This window comes from Cebus imitator, unplaced genomic scaffold (assembly GCF_001604975.1).
Source record: "Cebus imitator isolate Cc_AM_T3 unplaced genomic scaffold, Cebus_imitator-1.0 Scaffold103, whole genome shotgun sequence".
Lineage (NCBI taxonomy): Eukaryota > Metazoa > Chordata > Mammalia > Primates > Cebidae > Cebus > Cebus imitator.
In genome coordinates, this window is record NW_016107418.1 from 2775270 (window position 1) to 2797579 (window position 22310).

At 39.9% G+C, this 22310-nt stretch overlaps 1 protein-coding gene across 2 annotated transcripts in view; it reads left to right on the plus strand.

Moving 5' to 3' along the window:
• Positions 1 to 22310, plus strand: part of FLT1 (fms related receptor tyrosine kinase 1) — a 197116-nt gene that overhangs the window by 14050 nt on the left and 160756 nt on the right. For both annotated transcript variants that reach the window (XM_017537494.2, XM_017537496.2), the window contains 2 exons: positions 15376 to 15472; positions 15864 to 16090. In XM_017537494.2, the coding sequence (XP_017392983.1) occupies positions 15376 to 15472; positions 15864 to 16090 (324 nt within the window). The remainder of the gene's footprint in view (positions 1 to 15375; positions 15473 to 15863; positions 16091 to 22310) is intronic.

Sequence of the window (22310 nt, forward strand, 5' to 3'; positions counted from 1 at the left end):
AGTCCCAGCTACTTGGGAGGCTCAGGCAGGAAAATTGCTTGAACGTGGGAGGCAGAGGTTACAGTGAGCTGAGATCGTGCCACTGCACTCCAGCCTCGCGCCTGGCGACAGAGCAAGACTGTGTCTCAAAAAAAAAAAAAAAAGAAGACTTTTGTTTTGTAACATTCGAGCACATTCCTTTAAAAGATGCTCAAGGGATTATCATCAAGTAATCCATTATATTTTATTTTGAGGTACAGATATGATTTTATTCATTGTGTTACATGTTTATCATTGAATAAGTGTTCTTATTTTGTGAATTTAACTGGGCTTTACTAAGATAAATTACTTATGTTGGTGAAGAATGTGTGACTCCTTATACCAATATATGTGTTCCTTAAAAACACAGTGTACATAGTTTGCAGGAGATCTCTATTTGTTGCCTTAGATTATCTTCTATATTTCTTAGTATTCACCTATTCTACTTCTAAATGACATCCCCTAAGAGGTCAGCTTAGAGCTCAAAGCACTTCAAGAGGAAGGAATGTTTCTGATCCATCTTTGCAGTTGTGAACCAGTACAGTGCCTGGCACATAGCAGTCACTCAATAAATACTGGCTGAACTGACAGAAACCATATCCTGAGCCATTTCTCTGGGTCTGGGGCCCTTCTAGGAGTCATGGTTCCTCATTGGTTCCCCTTCTAAGTGTGTGTGTGTGTGTGTGTGTGTGTGTGTGTGTGTGTGTAGCTGTGTATAAGTGGAGAAGGAGCTGGCAACAATTCTCCCAGTATACATGCGATGTTCTGTTCCTTCCATTTGGATTATCCTCTAGGTCCAGTGACCATTTTCTCATTTTGGGCTAAGCTGGCCATGTTCTGAATTGACTCTAGACGAGGATCTATGCTGCCCAGCCTCTAGAGAATTACTTCCCAATAGATATTTTCCTTGAGTTGCGTCTTCCTGCTGGGATCCTGTTAACTGGCTCAGGCTCCCAAACAGCACAGAAGATAGTTGATTGGAACCTTTAATTTCTATGTACACCAACATAGCCCGTGTCACTAGGTAATGTTACTATTGCTGCCATTGTTTTTGTCACCTGGGATGAGAACATTTTGGTTGAAAATGATTTCCTCTTGGCTCTGGGCCATGCATGGCATTGGCTGGGTGAACTGCCAAAGGAAGGACACATTAAGAACATGAAGTCCTGGCTAATGCATCATATCCAACAGTCCTCATTCATTCTCTCATTACTGGATCTCCACCCTGGTCGGCTTCCATGGTGCTCTGTTTCAACAAGTACAACGTGACCTGGGTATATGTCTAAAGCATGATTACTTGTGGCTTTTTTCCCAGTGGCAGGTGAAGTCAGGTAGACCCCAGACAAAAAATACGCGAACCAGAGCATTGGAAGAAGATGACAGAGCTTTCTCCTCCTAGCGTAGTGGCCGGGGGAAACACAGTTGTAACAAACAAGAAAATGTATGTGAAACTGTTAGAAGAAAACAATTGTTTAAAAGGAAAGACGAAGCTTAGAGGGTGGGAAGATGTGGAAGTCTTTGAAGGAGAAAGAGACCCTGCTATTTATTTTTATTTATTTATTTGTTTTTGAGACGGACTCTCACTCTGTTGCTCAGGCTGAGTGCAGTGGTGTGATCCTGGCTCACTGCAACCCCTGCCTCCCGGGTTTAAGCGATTCTCCTGCCTCAGCCTCCCAAGTGGCTGGGATTACAGGTGCCTGCCACCACGCCTGGTTAATTTTTGTATTTTTAGTAGAGATGGGGTTTCGCCATGTTGGTCAGGCTGGTCTCAAACTCCTGACCTCAGGTGATCCGCCCGCTTCGGCCTCCTAAATTGCTGGGATTACTGGCATGAGGCAGCGCGCCCGGGCAACCCTGCCCTCTTAGCAAATACACATTGATTCTTCAGGTCTCACCTTCCACTTCATTCTTCTAATAGAAGTCTCTCACTCCCTGGGCTAAGTGAGGTACCTCCACACTTGGCACTTCCCCATATACACCCAAATATAATGTAATTTTCTATTTATTTAAGCAGAAATTCTTTTTATGCCATTACATATATATCTATATATACTTATTTTATATGTTGTTCATGCTAAGTTGTAAACACTGTAAAGGAAGCATCCTTGTTTGTCTTGTTTATTGTGGTATCCCTCTCAGTGTATGTGCAAAAAATTAAATGAAAGAATAAATGTTGAGGTTGAAGATGGAGAAATAAACAAGGTAAAGGAGTGAGAGAAAGAGGTCATATAGAGAATGTAGTGGCGGGGAAACCAGGATTGGTGAAAAGAGAGAGAAGAAGCATAGGTAAATGAGGGCAGAGTTCCCGGACTCCTGAAATTGCACATGAGCGTCCAACCCTTAACCCAGTTCATCAGTGTCATCCCAAGGAGATGGGGGCTTAATTTCATGGGAACAGCTTTGGCATTGGGGCCCTTACTACCTCTCCACAGAGCTCTTCTTTTTGGTTTTATGTAACTTCTGCTTACTGGTTTTGGTTTTGTCCTCCAGAATGCACTGATTCATAACGTTATTTCAGAGCTGTTAGGTTGGTGGCCAACTGATAACAGAAATTGTTGTTTTCCTTCTGTTAGAGACATAATGTCTTGTATGATATAAAAAAGGCGAATTTCTAGAAATCAAGTTCTAGGTAGGGTAATGATGGTGGTGTATGAGCATACATGCCCTGAGAATGAAAACCAGCATTCCCCAGGCATTGAGACAAGCAACTCTAAAGTATTCTATATTTGTCAGAAAGGCCTTAATATCACATGCTGAAATGAGTGAAAAACATTCAGTAAATTATCTCTTTTAAAAATTGAGATACTGCTGATGAAAACATGCTGGTTTTAATAGATTACTTTTCCTTACAGAAACTTGACTCTCAGCAAAACTTGTATAACATTAATTCCATCTAAGGTTTTTTTTTAAAGTCTTTGAAATCTTAGGAAAGCATAGCTCTTACAAATATTTACTATGTGAAGGATATCTTAAGAAAACATGAAATTAGAAAAACCCAGAATAAAAAAGAACAGTTTAATCAACATGTCCACTCCATTTTCTAAGCATGATTAATCTCCAAAATATGTGTAATGAAAGGCAATTATATTTCAAATTGTTTAACTTAGAAGGAAACTGATTTTGACAATAGAAAACACAATTGTCAAGAATTGCATTTAATGAGTCTTAGAAATTTGCTAATGTAGCTTTCAAAAATTCAATTCCCCTATGACGGATAACTTTATTGCACACTCTTGGCCACTTAAGTCTCAAAGGTCACAGAATTTGTATATATTTTTGGTTGCGAAGATAGAGATCTTCTCAACTTTCCTCTTAGTGAGTGTATTTAAAGTATCTCCTTTATGAACAGTCTAAAGGACTCCAGAAAGATGTTTTCTATATAATTTGGACTCCGTAAACTGTATCAAAGTAAGCTGAAAATTAACATCAGAGCTTTGTCACATTCATCCTTCCAATCTTATTTCATCTCGCCTCCATTTTTATATACAAAGCAAATGGTATTCTGTCATTATTTGTAATAGATTCTGAAGCTGAAAGTCTGTATGAGAGAATAGATAAGCTTTGTGTTTCCATAATAACATTTTTGGCTTTTCTTGCATGACTAGCTACAGTGCCAAGGTGCACGCTTGTCTGTCTGCCTGTTTGCCAGCCTTTTTTTCTTCATTTTATTGCACAAAAATGTGAAGGCATTATTTTGGAATCAAAATAGAAACTTGAACAAAGTGCATTTTATGGTAATTTAATAGCATCACATTACAGCTCCATGACATACTCATTTTTTTCCCAGAAGGAACTGTGTATGGATATGAAGATAATGTCACATGACAGGATATAAGATATAGCCGAATAAAATTTAAAGGTTCCAATTCCCACTTTGATACTTTAACTGTTACATGGCAAGCTCCTATACTGAATTGATAAAATATCTCCCAGACCTTTTCTATGAGACTTTCCTTCTAAGGGAACCCATAGGGATCCATGTAAATGACAAATCCATGACATTGAGACCTGCTGTCATCATCTCTATAGATGCCTGGAGCCTTGACACTGAACAGTAATGAAGGCAGAGTATTTGGTAAACTATCTGGACATAGACCAAACTGTAATCCTGATGCTATGTAAAGCAGAGAAAACTTTCCATTTTAGATTGCAAGTCACATGCATTCCATACCATGCAGCCAAACTGATAATTGTTTATTTAATGAGAACATGGAGGATGCCTTTGGCAGAACTGATATTTGCAATCCTAAATAATTTAGAGATTAGAAGTCTAGTGTTAAGGCAGTTCAAGCATACTATTATCACCACTACTCCTTTCTTTCTTTCTTTTTTTTTTTAAGACAGAGTTTCGCTCTTGTTGCCCAGTCTGGAGTGCAATGGCGCTATCTTGGCTCACCACAACCGCCTCCTGGGTTCAAGCAATTCTCCTGCCTCAGACTCCTGAGTAGCTGGGATTATAGGCATGCACTACCACGCCCGGCTAATTTTTGTATTTTTAGTAGAGACAAGGTTTCTACATGTTGGTCAGGCTGGTCTTGAACTCCCAACCTTAGGTGATCCACCCACCTTGGCCTCCCAAAGTGCTGGGATTACGGGCTTTAGCCACTGTGCCTGGCCACTACTACTCTTACTAATACAACTCTGTGCAAATGCTCTTGCAGCTAAAAGCATTTTGTCACTGATCAGATACTATGATTCTAAAGAGGATGCACAAATTGATACAAAATTAACAAATTTATTAAAAAACCCACTTACTTTCATTAAGCCACGTGCATATTTAGTCTCACATACATTGTGTGTGTTCATTGACATTGCACCTCTGCTGAGCAATCAGTTATCATGTCTCTTCCAGGTGTTCACAATCTGAAAATGTGTATGTTCCAGCCTGAAATAACTTCTGAGTAGCATAACACTACTGGCGATTACGATCCATTCTATAAGACATGATGTCAGGGCCCAGCTTCCACAAAGACCTCTGAACAGTGACGTTGGATAAGAACATAAGCCCGTGGGGAGTATGCTTCAAATTTAACAAGTTTCCTGCCGTTGATAGAGAAAACAGAGATGCATCCAAGCCCTGCCTAACAGACACAATGTTCCTTTATGCATTTTTAGGGTGTAGAGAGTGTTTGCTCTGTTCATGGCCCTTTGCATAACCAGGTGAAGGGCTACCAGACTTCTCTACCGAGTATTTTACAAGTGATGTCTCGTGCCCTGTCAGCCAGATCTTGACCTTTGCCCCAGGCAGCTCAGACAACTTTCATGACATCGTATGGTAAATTGAAATGACATGTTGTTAGACAGCTCTAGGGAAGTGGTTTCTGAACTCATTTAATACCAAGCCAGTGATGTAGGAGTAGGGCATTTTTTGGGAAAAGGTAACTCTTTGGTCAGCAGGAGATTTCTCCCAAACCAACCTTAATTAACTGATGTCACACGAAAAGGAGTTGTGCATGGCTATAGGTCATTGGAAGGGTAGGTCCCTGATGGCAGCTTGGTGACAGGCCTAGTGATCAATGAATGTGCCCTGTTCAACTGTGACCCTCAGAGAAGCCAGTGTCAAGTAAAAAGCTCAGAGAGGCACGCAGAAGACATGTTTCCCTCGTAAACATTGACAGTAGGAATGTTGATGTTATTAGAGCATTTTTTCCTGGTAAGCATTTTAAACCACACAGATTTTTTTTTCCTTTTAAATAACTTTTATAAAGCTTAAGGAAAAAATGAGTAAAGTTAATGACCCATGTATGGATGGGATGAAAACTGTCCAAGTTCCGATGATTTTAGACTTCTGCCACTTCAGTGGCTAACAGTGTGATGTCCTTTGCGCCAAGAGCTACAAAACCTAATTACAATTTTCGTTGACAAGACAATTAAAATATGAATTGTAGGACAGCCTTAAAATGAACAAACCAGAGCAGAATTATTGAAATGAACATACTTGGAGAGAAGTGCCAATGCTAATTGCTGGCATTACACATTTAGGTAATTTCTTGATTTATTTTTTGACACCTGGATTCAAGACATAAATGCTATATACATGGCTACTTTGAATTTTCCATTCGGGCTTTGAGATCAGAGACTGCACATACTGAATCTAATAGTTTGGGGATTAATTAGAATGGCAAAACGTCTAAAGCAAGAAATCAGTGTGGTAAAATAGTGAGTTTAATATACTATAAAGATTTAAAGGAAAAAGCAGGTTCCTAGGATTAGAAACTTTCTACAAATGAAATATAATGTTGCTGGACAGCAGCTACCTAAACATTCAGTTCTATTGTGGACCCTGAAGACCAATAACACAGTTACCCTAAAATAAAATATTACATATTTGTAAAGTTGCCTATGTAAAAGTCACAAATCTTATCTGCATAAGGGATTAGTCAGCAGTGAGCCATTGCTTCATGGTCTTGCCACATACAAGTAAATTTCTAAATCCCAGCCTAGAAAGAGCTTTCCCTAAGCCTAATCTGAATGAAAAATGTAATTAAAGCACACACCAAAAACCTCTTCTAGTTCTACATCAACATCCCCACCACCACGCAAACAAACTTGAAGTTTTCATGGACAGAAAAGTATGTGCATGCATGTCAGCAGGTGCGTGTGTGTGTTTGTGTGTGTGTGTGTGTGTGTGTGTGTGTGTGTATTTTTGTGCACATCCTTTCATTTCTTTACATTCTTCCTTGATTTAAGGCCAGTTGTTTTGGAAAACAAACCCGACATTTAAAAAATCAATGTTATTGCTAATTGTGGGACTTAAAAAATATGCTTTCAGTTCATACGAATTCCCATAGCTTTCCCATCATCTATTTAGGCTGTTGGTAGACGGAATATGGACTCTCTGGCCTTTCTCCATCATTCTGGAAGTGAGAGGAGATGGGACAGTATAATGCTCTTCATCAAAGCATAGTCCCTGCCAGCATAGCTGGTAGTGTAGTCTCCATTTAATGTGGTAATTTTAATCTAGGCATTCAGTTTTAATGTCCACTTTATATTACCTGATAAGTACTTGGATAGAGGTATGACACAGAGGTTAAGAACCAGAGTTAACTTTTTAATTAAGTATCAGCGCCCTATAAGAATTAGCATTGCAAATAAAAACGTTGGTAGCTTCTGGAATTTTGCAATTACATTCTTTACCCTTCTCCCGCCCTTGCCACCAACCACAAAGATTCTGTGAGATCCAGTCTATGAGAATTAGGCATTTAATAAGCTACATCTTAAGGAAAGAATATCTTCTTTTATTGTGAATTATGTTTAATTAACCTCGAACAACCTTTGTAAAGGGCTCATGATCTTAAATTCAAATTTTGGAAACACGATACTTGGGAATCTCTATTTAGATGAAGAGGCCATTTATCATGTAGGATTATGTACTACTGAAAACACAGTATGCAAAATCAAAGACAGATGCATTTCATTTGAAATAAATGGAATATACAGAGCTTTAAGTTAAAAACAAATAAATTAGAAATGAAAAAATTTGATGTAAAAGGAAACACATTTCTTCAGAGAGTCTTAGCAACATAATTTGTTAAAAATTTCAATTTAAATAGGGAAAATTCAAAATATGCAATTAGGATTGATTTAAAACTAACACTGAATTAAATTTAAAAGATTGTAATGGGGGAGGGAACAGCAAGTTTTTTGCAACATGTTTGTAAACTTCTCTTATGTAGTGATGTTACTGAACATGAAGGAAAAATTATTTCTCTAAAATCAGCCTTCCAAAGTTTTAAGCTGGAAAAACTAGTGTAAAACCTCACACATATGTGACAACAAATTTCAAAATAACTGGATATTCTAGGCCTTCAACATAACTCTATGATTACTTTAGTTATAAGTTGTTGGGTTTTTAAAAATAGCAGCTTTATTGAGATAAAGCTCACATACTATAGGAGACCAGAATATGACACCCCAAAATATGACTGTAAGAGACAAGAATATTAAAGTATATAATTCAGTGGTTTTTAGTACATTCAAGAGTTGTGCAACCATCACCATTAATCTAATTTGAGAACATTTTCATGCCCCAGAAGAAACCCCATGCTGATTATCAGTCACTCTCCATCCCCTCCCCCAAAGCCCTGAAATGGAATCATATAATGTGTGGCCATTTGTGACTGGCTTCTTTTACTTAGTACAGTGATTTGTGGGTTTTTTGTTTTGTTTTGTTTTTGAGACAGAGTCTCCCTCTGTGGCCCAGGCTGGAGTGCAGGGGATCTCAACTCACTGAAACCTCTACCTCCAGCTTCAAGTGATTCTCATGCCTCAGCCTCCTGGGTAGCTGGGAGGACAGGTGTGCACCACCACACCTGGCTAATTTTTGTATCTTTAGTAGAGACAGGGTTTCACCATGTTGGCCAGGCTGGTCTCAAACTCCTGATCTCAGTTGATGCACCTGCTCTTGCCTCCCAAAGTGCTGGGATTACAAGCATGACCCACCATGCCCAGCCTGTTTTTGTTTTTTAACAGTAACACTAGAGGAATTTGTTTTCTCATAATTCTGGAATCTGGAAACTTGAGATCAAGGTGCTGGCAGGTCTGGTCTCTCCTGAGGCCTCTCTTGTGGCTTGTAGACAGCTGCTTTCTCATTGTGTGCTTACGTGACTTTCTCTGTGCACCAGCATAATATTTTCAAGATAATCTGTGTGGCAGCACGTATCAGCATCTCATTCCTTTTTATTGCCAAATAACACTCCATTGTAATGATATGCCATATTTTATTTACCCATTCAGCTGATGGACATTGGGTTCTTTCTTTCCTTCTTTCTTTCCCTTTTTCTTTCTTTCTTTCTCTTCCTTCCTTCCTTCCTTCCTTTCCCTTTCTTTCTTTTCTTTTCCTTTCTTTCTTTCTTTTTTTCTTTCTTTTCTTTCCTTTCCTTTACCTCCCTGCCTCCCTCTCTTCCTCCCTCCCACCCTCCCTGCTCTCTTCTCTCTTCTCTCTTCTTCCCTTTTCCTTCTTCCCTTCTCTTCTCTTTTGACGGAGTCTCGCTCCGTCACCCAGGCTGCAATGCAATGGCGCCATCTCGGCTCACTGCAACCTCCACCTTCCAGGTTCAAGCCATTCTCCTGCCTCAGCCTCCCGAGTAGCTGGGACTAGAGGTGTGCACCACCATGCCCGGCTAATTTTTGTATTTTTAGTAGAGATGGGGTTTCACCATGTTGGCCAGGCTGGTCTCAAACTCCTGACCTCAGGTGATTTGCCCTTCTCAGCCTCCCAAAGTGCTGGGATTACAGGTGTGAGCCACTGCACCGGGCCCAGGTTGTTTCTTTTTGGCTGTTATAGGCAATAGTGCTGTGGACCTTTCTGTGTCATTTTTTATGTGGACGGTGTTTTCATCTATCTGTCTTGGATAGATACCTAGAAGTCTAATTGCTGAGTCATGTGTTTAAATTATGATCAGCTCTATGTTTAAGCATTCGAGGAACTGCCATACTGTTTTCCAAAGTGGGTCACACCATTTAAAAATCCTCCCTGCGTTGTAAGAGGATTCCAGTTTCTCCACATTCTTACCAACACTTGTTCTTATCTGTCTTTTTTATTTAAACTATTCGAGTTGGCCTGAAGTGGTGTCTCCCTGTGTTTTTTATTTGCATGTTCCTGATGACTCATGAAGGCCTTCATCTTTTCATGGGCTTATTGGTTATTTATATATCTTCTTTGGGAAGGTGTCTATTCAGATTCTTAGTTGATTTTTAAAATTGTGATGTTGTTTCTTTACTAACTGTAAGTACTATTAAAATGTGATTTTTAATTATACATTGTAATCAATTACTGTGATCCCAGGGTCAAAATTGTTAGCAGAAAAGCATCATAAAAACCGAGGTCTAACCTTCTGTATTGACAGATAAAGAATCTGAGGCTTAATGTGGCCTGCCCATGGCCACAACAGAACTAGTAAGTGGCAGAGCTAGGGAGATTAATGACTCATAATAAAAAATGGAAAAACACAGATGTTTGGTGATTTATATTCAAATAAAGCTCCTTTCTTACAGAGAATAACCCTCAGACTTCAATAGACTAAGGGGCACTGAGGTGGCATCTGGTGAGAGAGGGGCCAGGAGATTTGCCTTGAAGTGGCATTCGACTAGCTAGAACACTGTTTTTGTTTAGATTAATAAAAATTGCAGTTTTCTAAAGATATATTTAGTCAGATTGAGAGTCTTGAGTTTTATTTTTTTTGTTTCATTTATTATTTTTTTGGGGGGGACGGAGTTTCACTCTTGTTACCCAGGCTGGAGTGCAATGGCGCAATCTCAGCTCACCGCAACCTCCGCCTCCTGGGTTCAGGCAATTCTCCTGCCTCAGCCTCCTGAGTAGCTGGGATTACAGGCAAGCGCCACCATGCCCAGCTAATGTTTTGTATTTTTAGTAGAGATGGGGTTTCACCATGTTGACCAGGATGGTCTCGATCTCTTGACCTCGTGATCCACCCGCCTCGGCCTCCCAAAGTGCTGGGATTACAGGCGTGAGCCACCGCGCTCGGCAAGTCTTGAGTTTTAAAAGTGACAGCAAGGCTATCTGGTTCATAATGACCTGTAGTGGGAGTTGGCTTTTTTAGTGTCCATCGTGGTAGCTTTGAAGAGCACTTGAATAAGGAGCCTCAATCATCTGGGCTTTGGATTTGGTTGCAAAATAAAGCCATCCTTTACTTGGATATGTATTCACTCTTCCCATTGAAGTCAAAGAAGGTGTTCCGTTTTGCCTAATGAAACAAAGGTGGGGAATGAAGGGTGGCATTTTAGAACAGTCTACATATATAGATTTTCTATGTGAGGTTTAGCATGTGGGGAAGGAGAGAAGGGATTTGTGTCAAAGAGTCGGAAAGTTCTGTTCCACCTGCCAGATAATATAGAACGGAAACACAATGAAGCAAATTCTCAGCGAAGACCAATACAAAGTGTCAGTGTTCAAATAAGTCCATGTTCACCTGTTGGTTTTTTAATGCCATTAGCCCATACTGCTTGACCTTAAGTTTTTCTAACAAAGCAGCATGGGATAAAGCCCATTTTCATGCTCTGTGTTGAGTCTTTTGGTTTTGTTTTGTTTAAATAATAGTCTTCCTGATGTAAGGAGATTTGTATGCCTCTTATGATTATATTATAATTGATTTTGATGAAAACAGTAGTTCACAGGAGGGACAAGATCATTTATTGGGAGGACAAAATCATTCTTTTAAAACAGATTTCTAGGCTGCCATGTAAAGCAGTGGGAAGTTTTGATCCCCATCGCTAAATTATGACACTCCACCCTTGAAAATGAAATAGGCTGTGGATTTATCATCTAAATGGTCAGTATGACTGTGAGCTACTGAGGCGAGCAAGCTGAGTTCCCTATGCTGTTACTATGCACGTGTTTATGGATATGTATATACATATCTATCTTTATGTAAATCACTGATAAGATGGGCAAGTGTCTGGCATGTAGTAGATGCTAAAAAAAAAGTTAGTTGAATCTTCATTACTCAGATAGGTGTATGGACATTAAACTGCCTCAGAGAAACGTTGTAAGGCCTAATAATGTGAGTTTAAAGCATTTGAGAAATAAATATTTTCACTTTCCCTTTTTCTATTCATTTTCCTGTTAAACTATAAACTTGACACCTCCAATAACCTTTGTGAGATCCCAGTTTCCTATTAACTGAAGGATAGTAATGTACTCGAAGTCACCAGTTACTTGGAAATTTGTTTCCTTATACTTCTGTTTTCCTTTGTTTTCGTTGTATATTTTTATCTAGCTTCCTCATTCCAAGTGCAAAATTCACGATCTTACTGGAGACAAATTATGTAACAACATATATATTTTTTAGCATTTTCCCCTAAACTTAACAATAACCCCATTCTTGTCAGTGTCTTTTAACCATTCAGTTATGTTGTCTTCTGGTTGGGGGACAGCGTGGCGAGTGCAGACAGGAACAATTAGAGGGCACACTGTTTCAGAGGTCTTCTCTAAATAGCACTTCTTGCCAGGCTAGGTGACTCACGTCTGTAATCCCAGCACTTTGGAAGGCCGAGGTGGGAGATCACCTGAGGTCAGGAGTTCGAGATCAACCTGGCCAACATGGCAAAACCGCTACTAAAGAAGTCTTTACTAAAAATACAAAATTAGCTGGGTGTGGTGGCGCACGCCTATAATCCCAGTAAAACACTGAAGGCTGAGGCAGGAGAATCACTTGAACCCGGGAGGCAGAGGCCACAGTGAGCCGAGATTGTGCCATTGCACTCTAGCCTGGGTGACGAGCAAAACTCCATCTCAAAAATAAATAAATAAATAGCACTTCTCTCAGCTGGGCTTTGGGTGGTTCTTTGAAGTAAGCGGTTTCCTCTGATGAGGGTCAGGAGTACTGGTGTTCTGGGTTGCTGATAAGGAAAGATTCATATGATTTAGAAACCAAGACGTAGGCAGTGTGATTTACCTCATGTCACAAACAGGGGAACCGTTCCTTCTCCTGGACTGGAGCGCTCAGCATCTCCAGAATGAGACCATAGGGATAACCACAAGTAATGCCAGAATTTTCCACAGGAAGCTTTGATGAATTTTTTTCTAGCACATGAACAGTTGCTCAGTTAAATCCCCAGAGTTCCAGGCCATAAAGAAGGGCAGAAACTGTTCTGGCGTGGAGATTTCTCAGGGCAGGTGTATCCGTGGCTTTAGAAAAGCCTGGTGTTTCTACAGATCCCTGACTCTGAGCTACAGTTTGCCTCAAGAAACTCATAAGGATAAGTATGAGTTAAAATATGTTCCTAGGTACCTGAAGGCGTTGACTTGTTCTAGGAGGTTATTTGATAGATCAATGGGATCCATATAAAACAGGGATTTTAATTTAGTTAATATTTAGCCATTTTATTTAGGAGTGCTTTGATACCAGGATCTACTGTCTATAAAAGTTACTTTTAGGATATTAATTTAGGCTGGGCTCACGCCTATAATCACAGCACTTTGGGAGGCCAAGGTGGGAGATCACCTGAGGTCAGGAGTTTGAGACCAGCCTGGCAAACATGACAAAACTCTATCTCCAATGAAAATACAAAAAATTAGCTGCTCTGGTGGGATGCACCTGTGGTCCTAGCTATTTGGGAGGCTAAGGCACGAGAATTGCTTAAACCTGGCAGGCGGAGGTTGCAGGGTGAGTCGAGATCGCACCACTGCACTCTAGCCTGGGAAACAAAGTGAAACTCTGTCTCAAAAATAAAATAGAATTTAAAAAAGGTATTAATTTCTATTATTAGCAATACCAGAAAAGCATATGTTAATTTAATATATTTGCAGTTACACACCCAACAAAATATTCTAACAGAAGCATGGGGAGGGAAAGTGATTCCTCTAGATGCCAGTGACAGTGGGCATCTGCCATGTGCCAGGCAACAAGCCAGCCACTTCCACAGCACAGCACCGAATCCACACACCCTGCCTATGAGGTAGTCCATAAGGTTTCTGGTTTCACTCATGAGGAGGCTGAAGAGCAGCAAATTAAGTGATGCCAAAGTCATGCAGTCAGTAGGTGGGAAAGCTAAGCTTCAAACACAGATCTAACTGAATGTAGTTTTCTCTGATATATTCAAACCCAAGAGAAACGCTGGAGAGCTCTGCTGGGCATAACCACGGTATTTGGCACATGCATCTGCTCTCACAGATCTGTGACCTAATGATAAAGCCTACATGACCATTCACTTCAAGCTTCTGCCTTCACTTCCACTACTTAAACTGATTTTTTAAAAGTAAAACTATGCCCTGAGATTGGTGCCCAACACTCAACTTTCCTTTCTCCAAGAATATCTTTCCTCCCTCCCATTAACTTCTATTCCTGCCCAAGGAATGCTAATCTTGGGCCCCTCATCCCCTGCCTTTCCAAGGCATTGCAGCTGCCTGGGAAGAGGGGAGGAGGAGGAGGCTGGTGAATAAGAGGGAGAAGGAGAAGAGAGAGTGAGGGATGAGGGGAGGCAGGAGGCGAGAGAGATCCTTACTGAGAGTATTCTGATTGGTGGATAAGAGCTTCAAGGCAGGCTCAGCATCTATAGCACCTATGGTTCAAAAAATCATGAGGCTGACTGTTAGGCTGTTTTTGTATTGCTGTAAAGAAATATCTGAGGAAAAAACAAACAAACAGAAATATCTGAGGCTTGGTAATTTATTAAGAGGTATAATTGACTCACAGTTCTGCAGGCTGTACAAGCATGGTGCTAGCATCTGTTTGCCTTCTGGTGAGGCCTCAGGGAGCCCTTACTCATGTCAAAGGCAAAACAGGAGCAGGTGTATCACATGGTGAGGGCAGGGACAAGAGAAGTGGGGAGGTGCCACACACTTTTAAATAATCACATCTAAATAACAGCGCCATGCCATGCGTGGGGGATCCACCCCCTTGACCTGACACCCCCCACCAGGCCCCACCTCCAACACTGAGGATTACAATTCAGCATCAGATGTGGAGGGCGAACATCCAAGCTATATCAGGCTGGGACTGTGAGAAATGGAAGGTCAGAGATTTCAAGGTCATCTAGTCCAATCTCTTTTTTACAGATAAGAGAAGTGAGATCTGGGAAGAGAGAGATGATTTGTCTAGGGTGACAGAACTCGTCACTAAAATTGATGTCATTATTGCCTCATCTAGAGATGTGTAGATTTTAAGGCACTTTCACCACCTGACTTCATTGCCTCACAACAATCCTCTGTGAGATGTTTGACAAATGTCACGTAAGAGTGTGACTGTACCATTTTAGAGGGAACTCATAGATTATGTAAGACAAACCAAATGGCTTCTAAAACTGATTTTGGTTCTCAAATTAGTTTTCCAAATGAGGAAACTGGTTCAGAAAGGGAAATGATTGGCCAAAAATATATCATTGCTCAACTAATGATTGCACTAAGTCCAGAACCCAGGAAAATTTCTGCACTTTTTATTCAGAAAAAAGATGAGACAGGCCTATAGGAGCAGATGGCCCACACTGGAAGAAGTTCAGTATTGGAAATCTATCTTGGATGACACTGACATTTATTCCTAAAAGTTTTTACTAAATTATTACATATTTGAATATTACAACAAGTTATTTTATATTATAATATAATTGCATTGAACCTATATGAATCCATTAACATTCTACATAAATAGGCTTTTGGGTGTTATTTAGGTCATTTGGTATAAAAGGATATGTAATATTTATAAGCAAGGATAGAGCTAGAAAAAATTTGTGAATGAAGAGAAATTTCTGTTAGTGTATCTTTTGCATATAAATTAAAGATGCAAGTAAATTAAAGACGTAAATAAATTAAAAATGAAAACTCACCTTTATGGAAAGATAAGTAAAAAAAAGGTAAGAAGGTAATTTGCAAATAATACATTTTAAAAATTTGTTTTCCAGGATCTAGTTCAGGTTCAAAATTAAAAGGTCCTGAACTGAGTTTAAAAGGCACCCAGCACGTCATGCAAGCAGGCCAGACGCTGCGTCTCCAATGCAGGTAAGTGACTGTGATGGTTTGGGAATAATGTAGTCACCATGCCTGAGGCAAAATCATTCCCTGGCAAAGTAGAAAGGTAGGGACCTCAGTGATTGCCCGTGAACTGCAAAGTGCAAACCATATGCATCCAGCTTCCCATGAAAGGGGATTCATGGGGAAGGGAGAGCATTACTCACTCAGGGAAATGGGGGAAGGGATGCCCATATAGTTCTGCATCTTTCTTCTGAGTATTGTTCAATAGCTTTTCTAAATGTGTTGCTTTCCCGTAAAGAGGAAGATGACTACTCTTAAGAGAGGACCTCAGCTTCCTAATAAAATGAATGCTTAGGAACTGGTGCTGAGCCCGGGGCCCAGCCATAATCATGTTTTGTTTTCTTATCTGTGATTGCAGAGGGGAAGCAGCCCATGGATGGTCTTTGCCTGAATCGGTGAGTAAGGAAAGCAAAAGGCTGAGCATAACTAAATCTGCCTGTGGAAGAAATGGGAAACAATTCTGCAGTAGTTTGACCTTGAACGCAGCTCAAGCAAACCACACTGGCTTCTACAGCTGCAAATATCTAGCTGTACCTATTTCAAAGAAGAAGAGAACAGAGTCTGCAATCTATATATTTATTAGTGGTAAGACTTCCATTTTCTACGTTCTGTTTGCTGTTGCTTTTCAGTGGGTCATAAATCTACCCTGGTCCACTGGAAGGGTGGATTTCCTAGTGAGTATGAAAGAAATGGGTTAGGAAAGAGATTCCATCCTAGTCCTAGACACTTTCATGAATGTCAGTTTTAACCAGGGTTGTCAAGGCCCAGTCAGTCACTTGTGTGCTCCACAAAGAGAGAGACACTGGTCTGTAGACGTCACGTCTGTACCCACAGACCCTAGCACAGTATCTGGCCTATAGCTGGATGAAGAAATGAATGAAAGGATTTTAGCTCTATTTCTTAATTATTGAGAAGCCCAAAATAGAATACACGATTTTTGTCATTTAACATAACTGCATTCTCTTATATGCTAGAACTGTAAAATATTGTTTCTACTAAATTAATAAACTCAATGTTGCTATTATATCTCTTGAGTGTTACATAATTGGTCCCAATGGACAATGTTGTATTATTTCATGTTCACTGAGGAACTACTATAATGACATGAGAACTGGCACTGACCAGGAGACAGTGCAAAGGGCAAAGGGTAAAAAGGAATCATGTTTGATTCATTTTTTATGATACTCATAGAAAAATCATTTTTATTCATTCATAATTTTTATGATACTGTTTTTTCTTCCTTAGAGAATGAACAAATGAAGTAACATTCAAAGGGAAAAAATACAAAATCTTTTAAGAAGTAGAAACTCACAGTAAAACTGGAACTGTAAGAAAGAGTAATAAAAATGGCCTGTCACTTTCTTCTTCCTTGTTTAGTTTTAGTCAATTTCCAAATCTAGAGGGGATTAAAGAAAAATACACACACACACACACACACACACAGACACAGACACACACACACACACACACACACGGCTGTAGAGAACACAAGCAAAATTAATAGGCACTTCAGTTATAGAATCAGGTTAAAAAACAAAAGAAAACAACCAACCATCAGCATCTATCACTAAATATACATTGTGGGTCTACTGGTGACTTCAAGAACTGGGTCTTTGCATTGGAGGTAGTACAGTAGAATTCACACTTTAGTGAGTTTTCTTATTTGTTTGTTTGTTTTGTTTTTTGAGATGGAGCCTCACTCTGTCGCCCAGGCTGGAGTGCAATGGCATGATCTCAGTTCAATGCAACCTCCACCTCCCAGGTTCAAGCGATTCTCCTGCCTCAGCCTCCCGAGTAGCTAGGATTACAGGGACATGCCACCACACCTGGCTAATTTTTATATTTTTAGTAGAGATGGGGTTTCGCCATGTTGGTCAGGCTGGTCTCAAACTCCTGACCTTAGGTGATCCACCTGCCTCAGCCCCCCAAAGTGCTGGGATTATAGGCATCAGCCACCATGGGTGGCCATGGTTTTTTTTTGTTTTGTTTTGTTTTTTAATTTATGAAATAAAGCAACTAGACAGTATTTTCCCCAAGCAGTACTTATCCTGATTCAGGATTAGTCTTAGGAGACAGCAGAACAGTTGCCTGTTATTGACAGTAACATCTTTATAGCTGCTATCAGCCTGATTTTGACTGAGCCACTTTCACGTCCCTGATTTTCCGAACTGTTTTGACATTTTGCATTTGTCCAGGGGTTAGATAGCTGTAAGGGACAAACCATCCAAGCAGTTTGCCATGAAGGGATGCAGTCAGCCCACTTCCACATACGAGTGGGATGTAAGCCGGGGACCTTTGCTTGGGTAAGTCAGCCCACTTCTAAAGCAGGGATGAAAGGATGGCAGGCAGGAATGAGGCAGGGAGGGGAAGGCGCAGCATTAAGAGCAGAGACACTAAGAGAATTTTGCAGCTGAGGGGGAAAGACAGCATGCTTGATAGTGGTGGAAAAAGCCATAAACTCAGCCATCTGTTCTCTTTTTCTAATTCTACGTAGCATATTGTGTTCTTTCCGACATTTGTGGAGAAAGGAAAACACTTCACACTGAGTCACGGACTGCCCCCGTCTCTATAGGGGAGTGGGAGAAAAATTTATTCATTCTAATAGTTTCATAAAACTTTCTCTTGTGAGTTTATCAGTGTGACTTGCAAATTGAACACTTAAATGAATAAAAAGAACACCATCTTTTTTTTTTTCTAATTAACAGTGTTCAGCTATTTTCACCTTTAGCTCCTAAACTATTCAATAGACATGGCTTTATGGAGGCAGGGAGTGCAAGCCTCTTCACTCAGTCACAAAAGAGAGACACTGCTATTTATAATTCGTTCCATTTCAACTATACAACAGAGCAGATCTAGCAAACAATCATGACTTTGGGTGTCAGATCCATTGTTAATCTAAGTCCTGTGATGGTAAGGTCCATGTCTGTCTTGGGTGACTTTTATCTGCAGTGTGCCTCCCTGGTACGGTGCCTTGCACGTAGTTAAGAAATCATATTTGCTAAATGAATAAATGAATGGATTAACAGGTGCTGTGTGGAATACTATGTTAAAATCAACATTTGAGGATAAATTCCAGGCTTAGTGGGAAAAAGTGCCGTGATTGATTATTGATGTCTCTTGCAGGATTGTGGGGGAGCAGTGGCCATTAGGTCCTGTATTTATCATGTCTGTATTCCTGTAATAGTCCACAGCTATTTGCAGAAAATTACAAGTTCCAACATCATAAAACACTTGCACAACTTGTTGGATATTAGAAAATTATCTATCATAATGATTGTTTCTGGATAACGAAGGATTATGAAATGCATTGTATTTCATAGGTTATTGTGGAATACACACATATACATACATATACTGTGAATATTATATGAGCTCATTAGGAAAATTGTCGTGATAATATTATGAGACCATTATTTTTAAATAGCATTGATACTAAAAGATGTTGGAATCAATAATGGTAACCATAGAACAGTCTTCTGAATCTTGTTTGCTAATTAATTTAATCAGCGAATATTTAGGAAACAGTTACTATGAGCCTATAGCTGTACTACTATGAATAGTAACACATATTTTGTTATGTTTCCTGGTAGAGTGATATTGGTCTCATAATCACACCTTATTAAAGTCCAAGGTAGCTGTGATATAACCCATTAAACAATCATAACTTTTCCAAGGAGCCTAATATTTTATGTATCTCTCTTTTCATTATTGTATTAACTCTCTCACTGAGAATATTTGGTCTTCTGCTTCCATTGTTACTGAACACTTCCATGACAGGTTTATTTTAGTTCAGGGGCACAAAACTTATCTCTGATGATTCAGAGCCTTAATAAAACTCCAACCATTTCCTAATACACAGCTGTGGCTACTCACTAGATATTAAATTGGTTATCATGTATTTATTACTGTTGAATATTTACTTTAGAATATGTTTGGGGGATTTTAGCCCAAATAAGCATCTGCAGATTATTGGGATTTCATTTTATTTTTCTATAAGGATGAGTAACCCTATGTAGACACATCTGTTGAAAAGGTAGATTTGTAGTCTAACGGGGTTTTCGGAAAAATAATCAGGAGTATAGCTCTGTCTACATATCACCAAACCCAGCATGTAAACTATGAACAAACTATTATTTAGGCATTATTGATTGCCTGCTGAGTAACAGGCACAGTTCCCACCTGAGCACTGATTAGGATGTAACATCTGATGTGTAATGTACAGAAAAATCAGTATCAGTGCTTTTTCATTCCAGCTTGTGTAAATCCACCAAACCTCTGGCATGATGTATTAAATCAATTTAAGTACCCAAGTAATTATATTTAACTACTTTACTTAATTACTGAATTATCTAGTAAATTTAAATTTCCACTAATATAATTTCTTACATTTGTTTCAATGTAAAAAATTAAATGGCATAAAGTAAATGAAACCATTTGTTTAAAACAAATGGTTTCATTTGTTAAAATTGGCTCCAGGTCCGCCATTCCTCAAAATTAGAGGATTTCATTGAAAATATTACTGTAATATATGAGTTAGGACTGTTTAAAACAAATGGTTTCATTTACTTTATGCCATTTAATCCTCACAACCATCCAATGAAGCATCATTCTCTGAGTTTTACAAGCAAAGGACTAAGAATCCACTTCACATCAGGGCTCTTTTCAGGAGTCATGGAACGTGCTAGCACCAGAACAAGGTGGCCAGGCTTTCCCTTCACATTCTCAGTGGCAGGAGGAGATCAGAAGGGGCAAGACTAAGGCAGGGAGGCCTGATAGGGGCCTGCTCTGCACATCAAAGCAGGAGGAAGGAGGTGTCCTGAGTTCACTTTGGTTGTGGTGGGGAAGGAGAGTTGATAGAATTGGGGGATTCATTGGCCTTGGTGATCAGAGGTTGGGTGGCTGAGGGAAAGAGGGGAATTAATGGAATACTCAGAATCCTGGAAGGGGCCATTTGGTCCCATAGCCAGGTGAAGCTTTGCCACATAAATTACATTGATGCAAAGGCACCATCATCGTCCTCCTCTCTGGATATACCCTTGGTAAATATGATGTGCATTTGTAAAAATTGCTTTGTTGAAAATGAATTGAATCCCTCATTAATTATAGCTACAAAATACCAGGTCATAAACAAAAACAAATTACGAAGCACCTCCTAATTGCAACGGAGTACAATTCTTCTGCTAATTTCTAGAAGAATGGTAATGTTAGGGCTATTTAGGTGGATTTCATCCCATTGGAGAGAAAAAGGAGCACTTTTGCACTCGTTTTCTGACACTCTGATGTACACAGGAAATTGGCTCCAGGTCAGCCTTTCCTCAAAATTAGAGGATTTCATTGAAAATATTACTTAATATACGAGTTAGGACTGTAGAGTAAGAAAACTGACCAGACAAGTTTTTTCATGGCATTCTCCGAAGTAATTAATACTTCTCTTAAACTTGGCGTGTTGAGCTCCCCACACTGTGAAGTTAGCTTATATCTCTCTCTCATCAGCTGCAAGTTTCTAGGGCCTATTTAAATATCATATCTCCTCTTGAAAAATTATAATCAAAAAGCAAAAATGACGGGGGCAGGGTAGATCCCTTCTAGTTCATCCCCGTAAAAGAAACTCATCTCTTTTCTTCTGTTTCTCTTTACTTGATTGTTTTCCTCTCTGGCTCTGTTAAAGTCAACGGGTTGGAGCATTTTTATAACAAAATTTTCCACAGTTGATTTTCCCATATGCATAAAACTCATGAGGTTTGCATAGCAGCATAATTTGAGGTAGAAAATTTATCGAATGCATTGGGTATATAGCTGAAAGCAGCAAAATTTCTAACAACTTAGGTATTCTGGGAGATAGTAATAATTATGTTTTTATGTAAATGTGTTTAGTGGGGAAAAAAAAAGCTCTGCCTGGCTATGAAACCTTGAGCAAGGAGAAACCCTACCAGTGCAGATATTCTGAGGAGGATTCTTTTTTTTATTTTTTATTTATTTTTCTGAGACTGAGTCTCACTCTGTCACCCAGGCTGTAGTGGAGTGGCAATTCAGAGGAGGATTCAATGCACTCATTTGTACTGAACTTCAGATTTCCTTAACAGCTGTTACTTAATTATCTCTGAGAGAAAGGGAGTTGGTATTTCTTCCATGTTATATATGAGAAAACAACCTCAGTGACTTGTATGAGCTAGACAGAGCTCATACAGTGAGAAGCCAGGACGGGGCTCCAGGTAAGATCCCTAGGTTAGGGCTATATCCCCTGCACTGGAGTTGCAGCTCTTGACATCAAACTATGAGCTAATTGTTGTTTTCCAAGATGGAGTTTTGCTCTTGTTGCCCAGGCTGGAGTGCAATGGTGCAATCTCGGCTCACTGCAACCTCTGCCTTCAGGGTTCAAGCAATTCTTCTACCTCAGTCTCCCAAGTAGCTGGGATTACAGGCATGCGCCACCATGCCCTGCTAATTTTTTGTATTTTTAGTAGAGACAGGGTTTCTCCATGTTGGTCAGACTGGTCTCAAACTCCCAACCTCAGGTGATTCGCCCACCTCGGCCTCCCAAAGTGCTGGGATTACAGGCATGAGCCACTGTGGCTAGCCTAGTTGTTGTTTTAATTGTTAAGAACATAGATTATGGCCGGGCGCGGTGGCTCAAGCCTGTAATCCCAGCACTTTGGGAGGCCGAGGCGGGTGGATCACGAGGTCAAGAGATGGAGACCATCCTGGTCAACATGGTGAAACCCCGTCTCTACTAAAAATACAAAAAACATTAGCTGGGCATGGTGGTGCGTGCCTGTAATCCCAGCTACTCAGGAGGCTGAGGCAG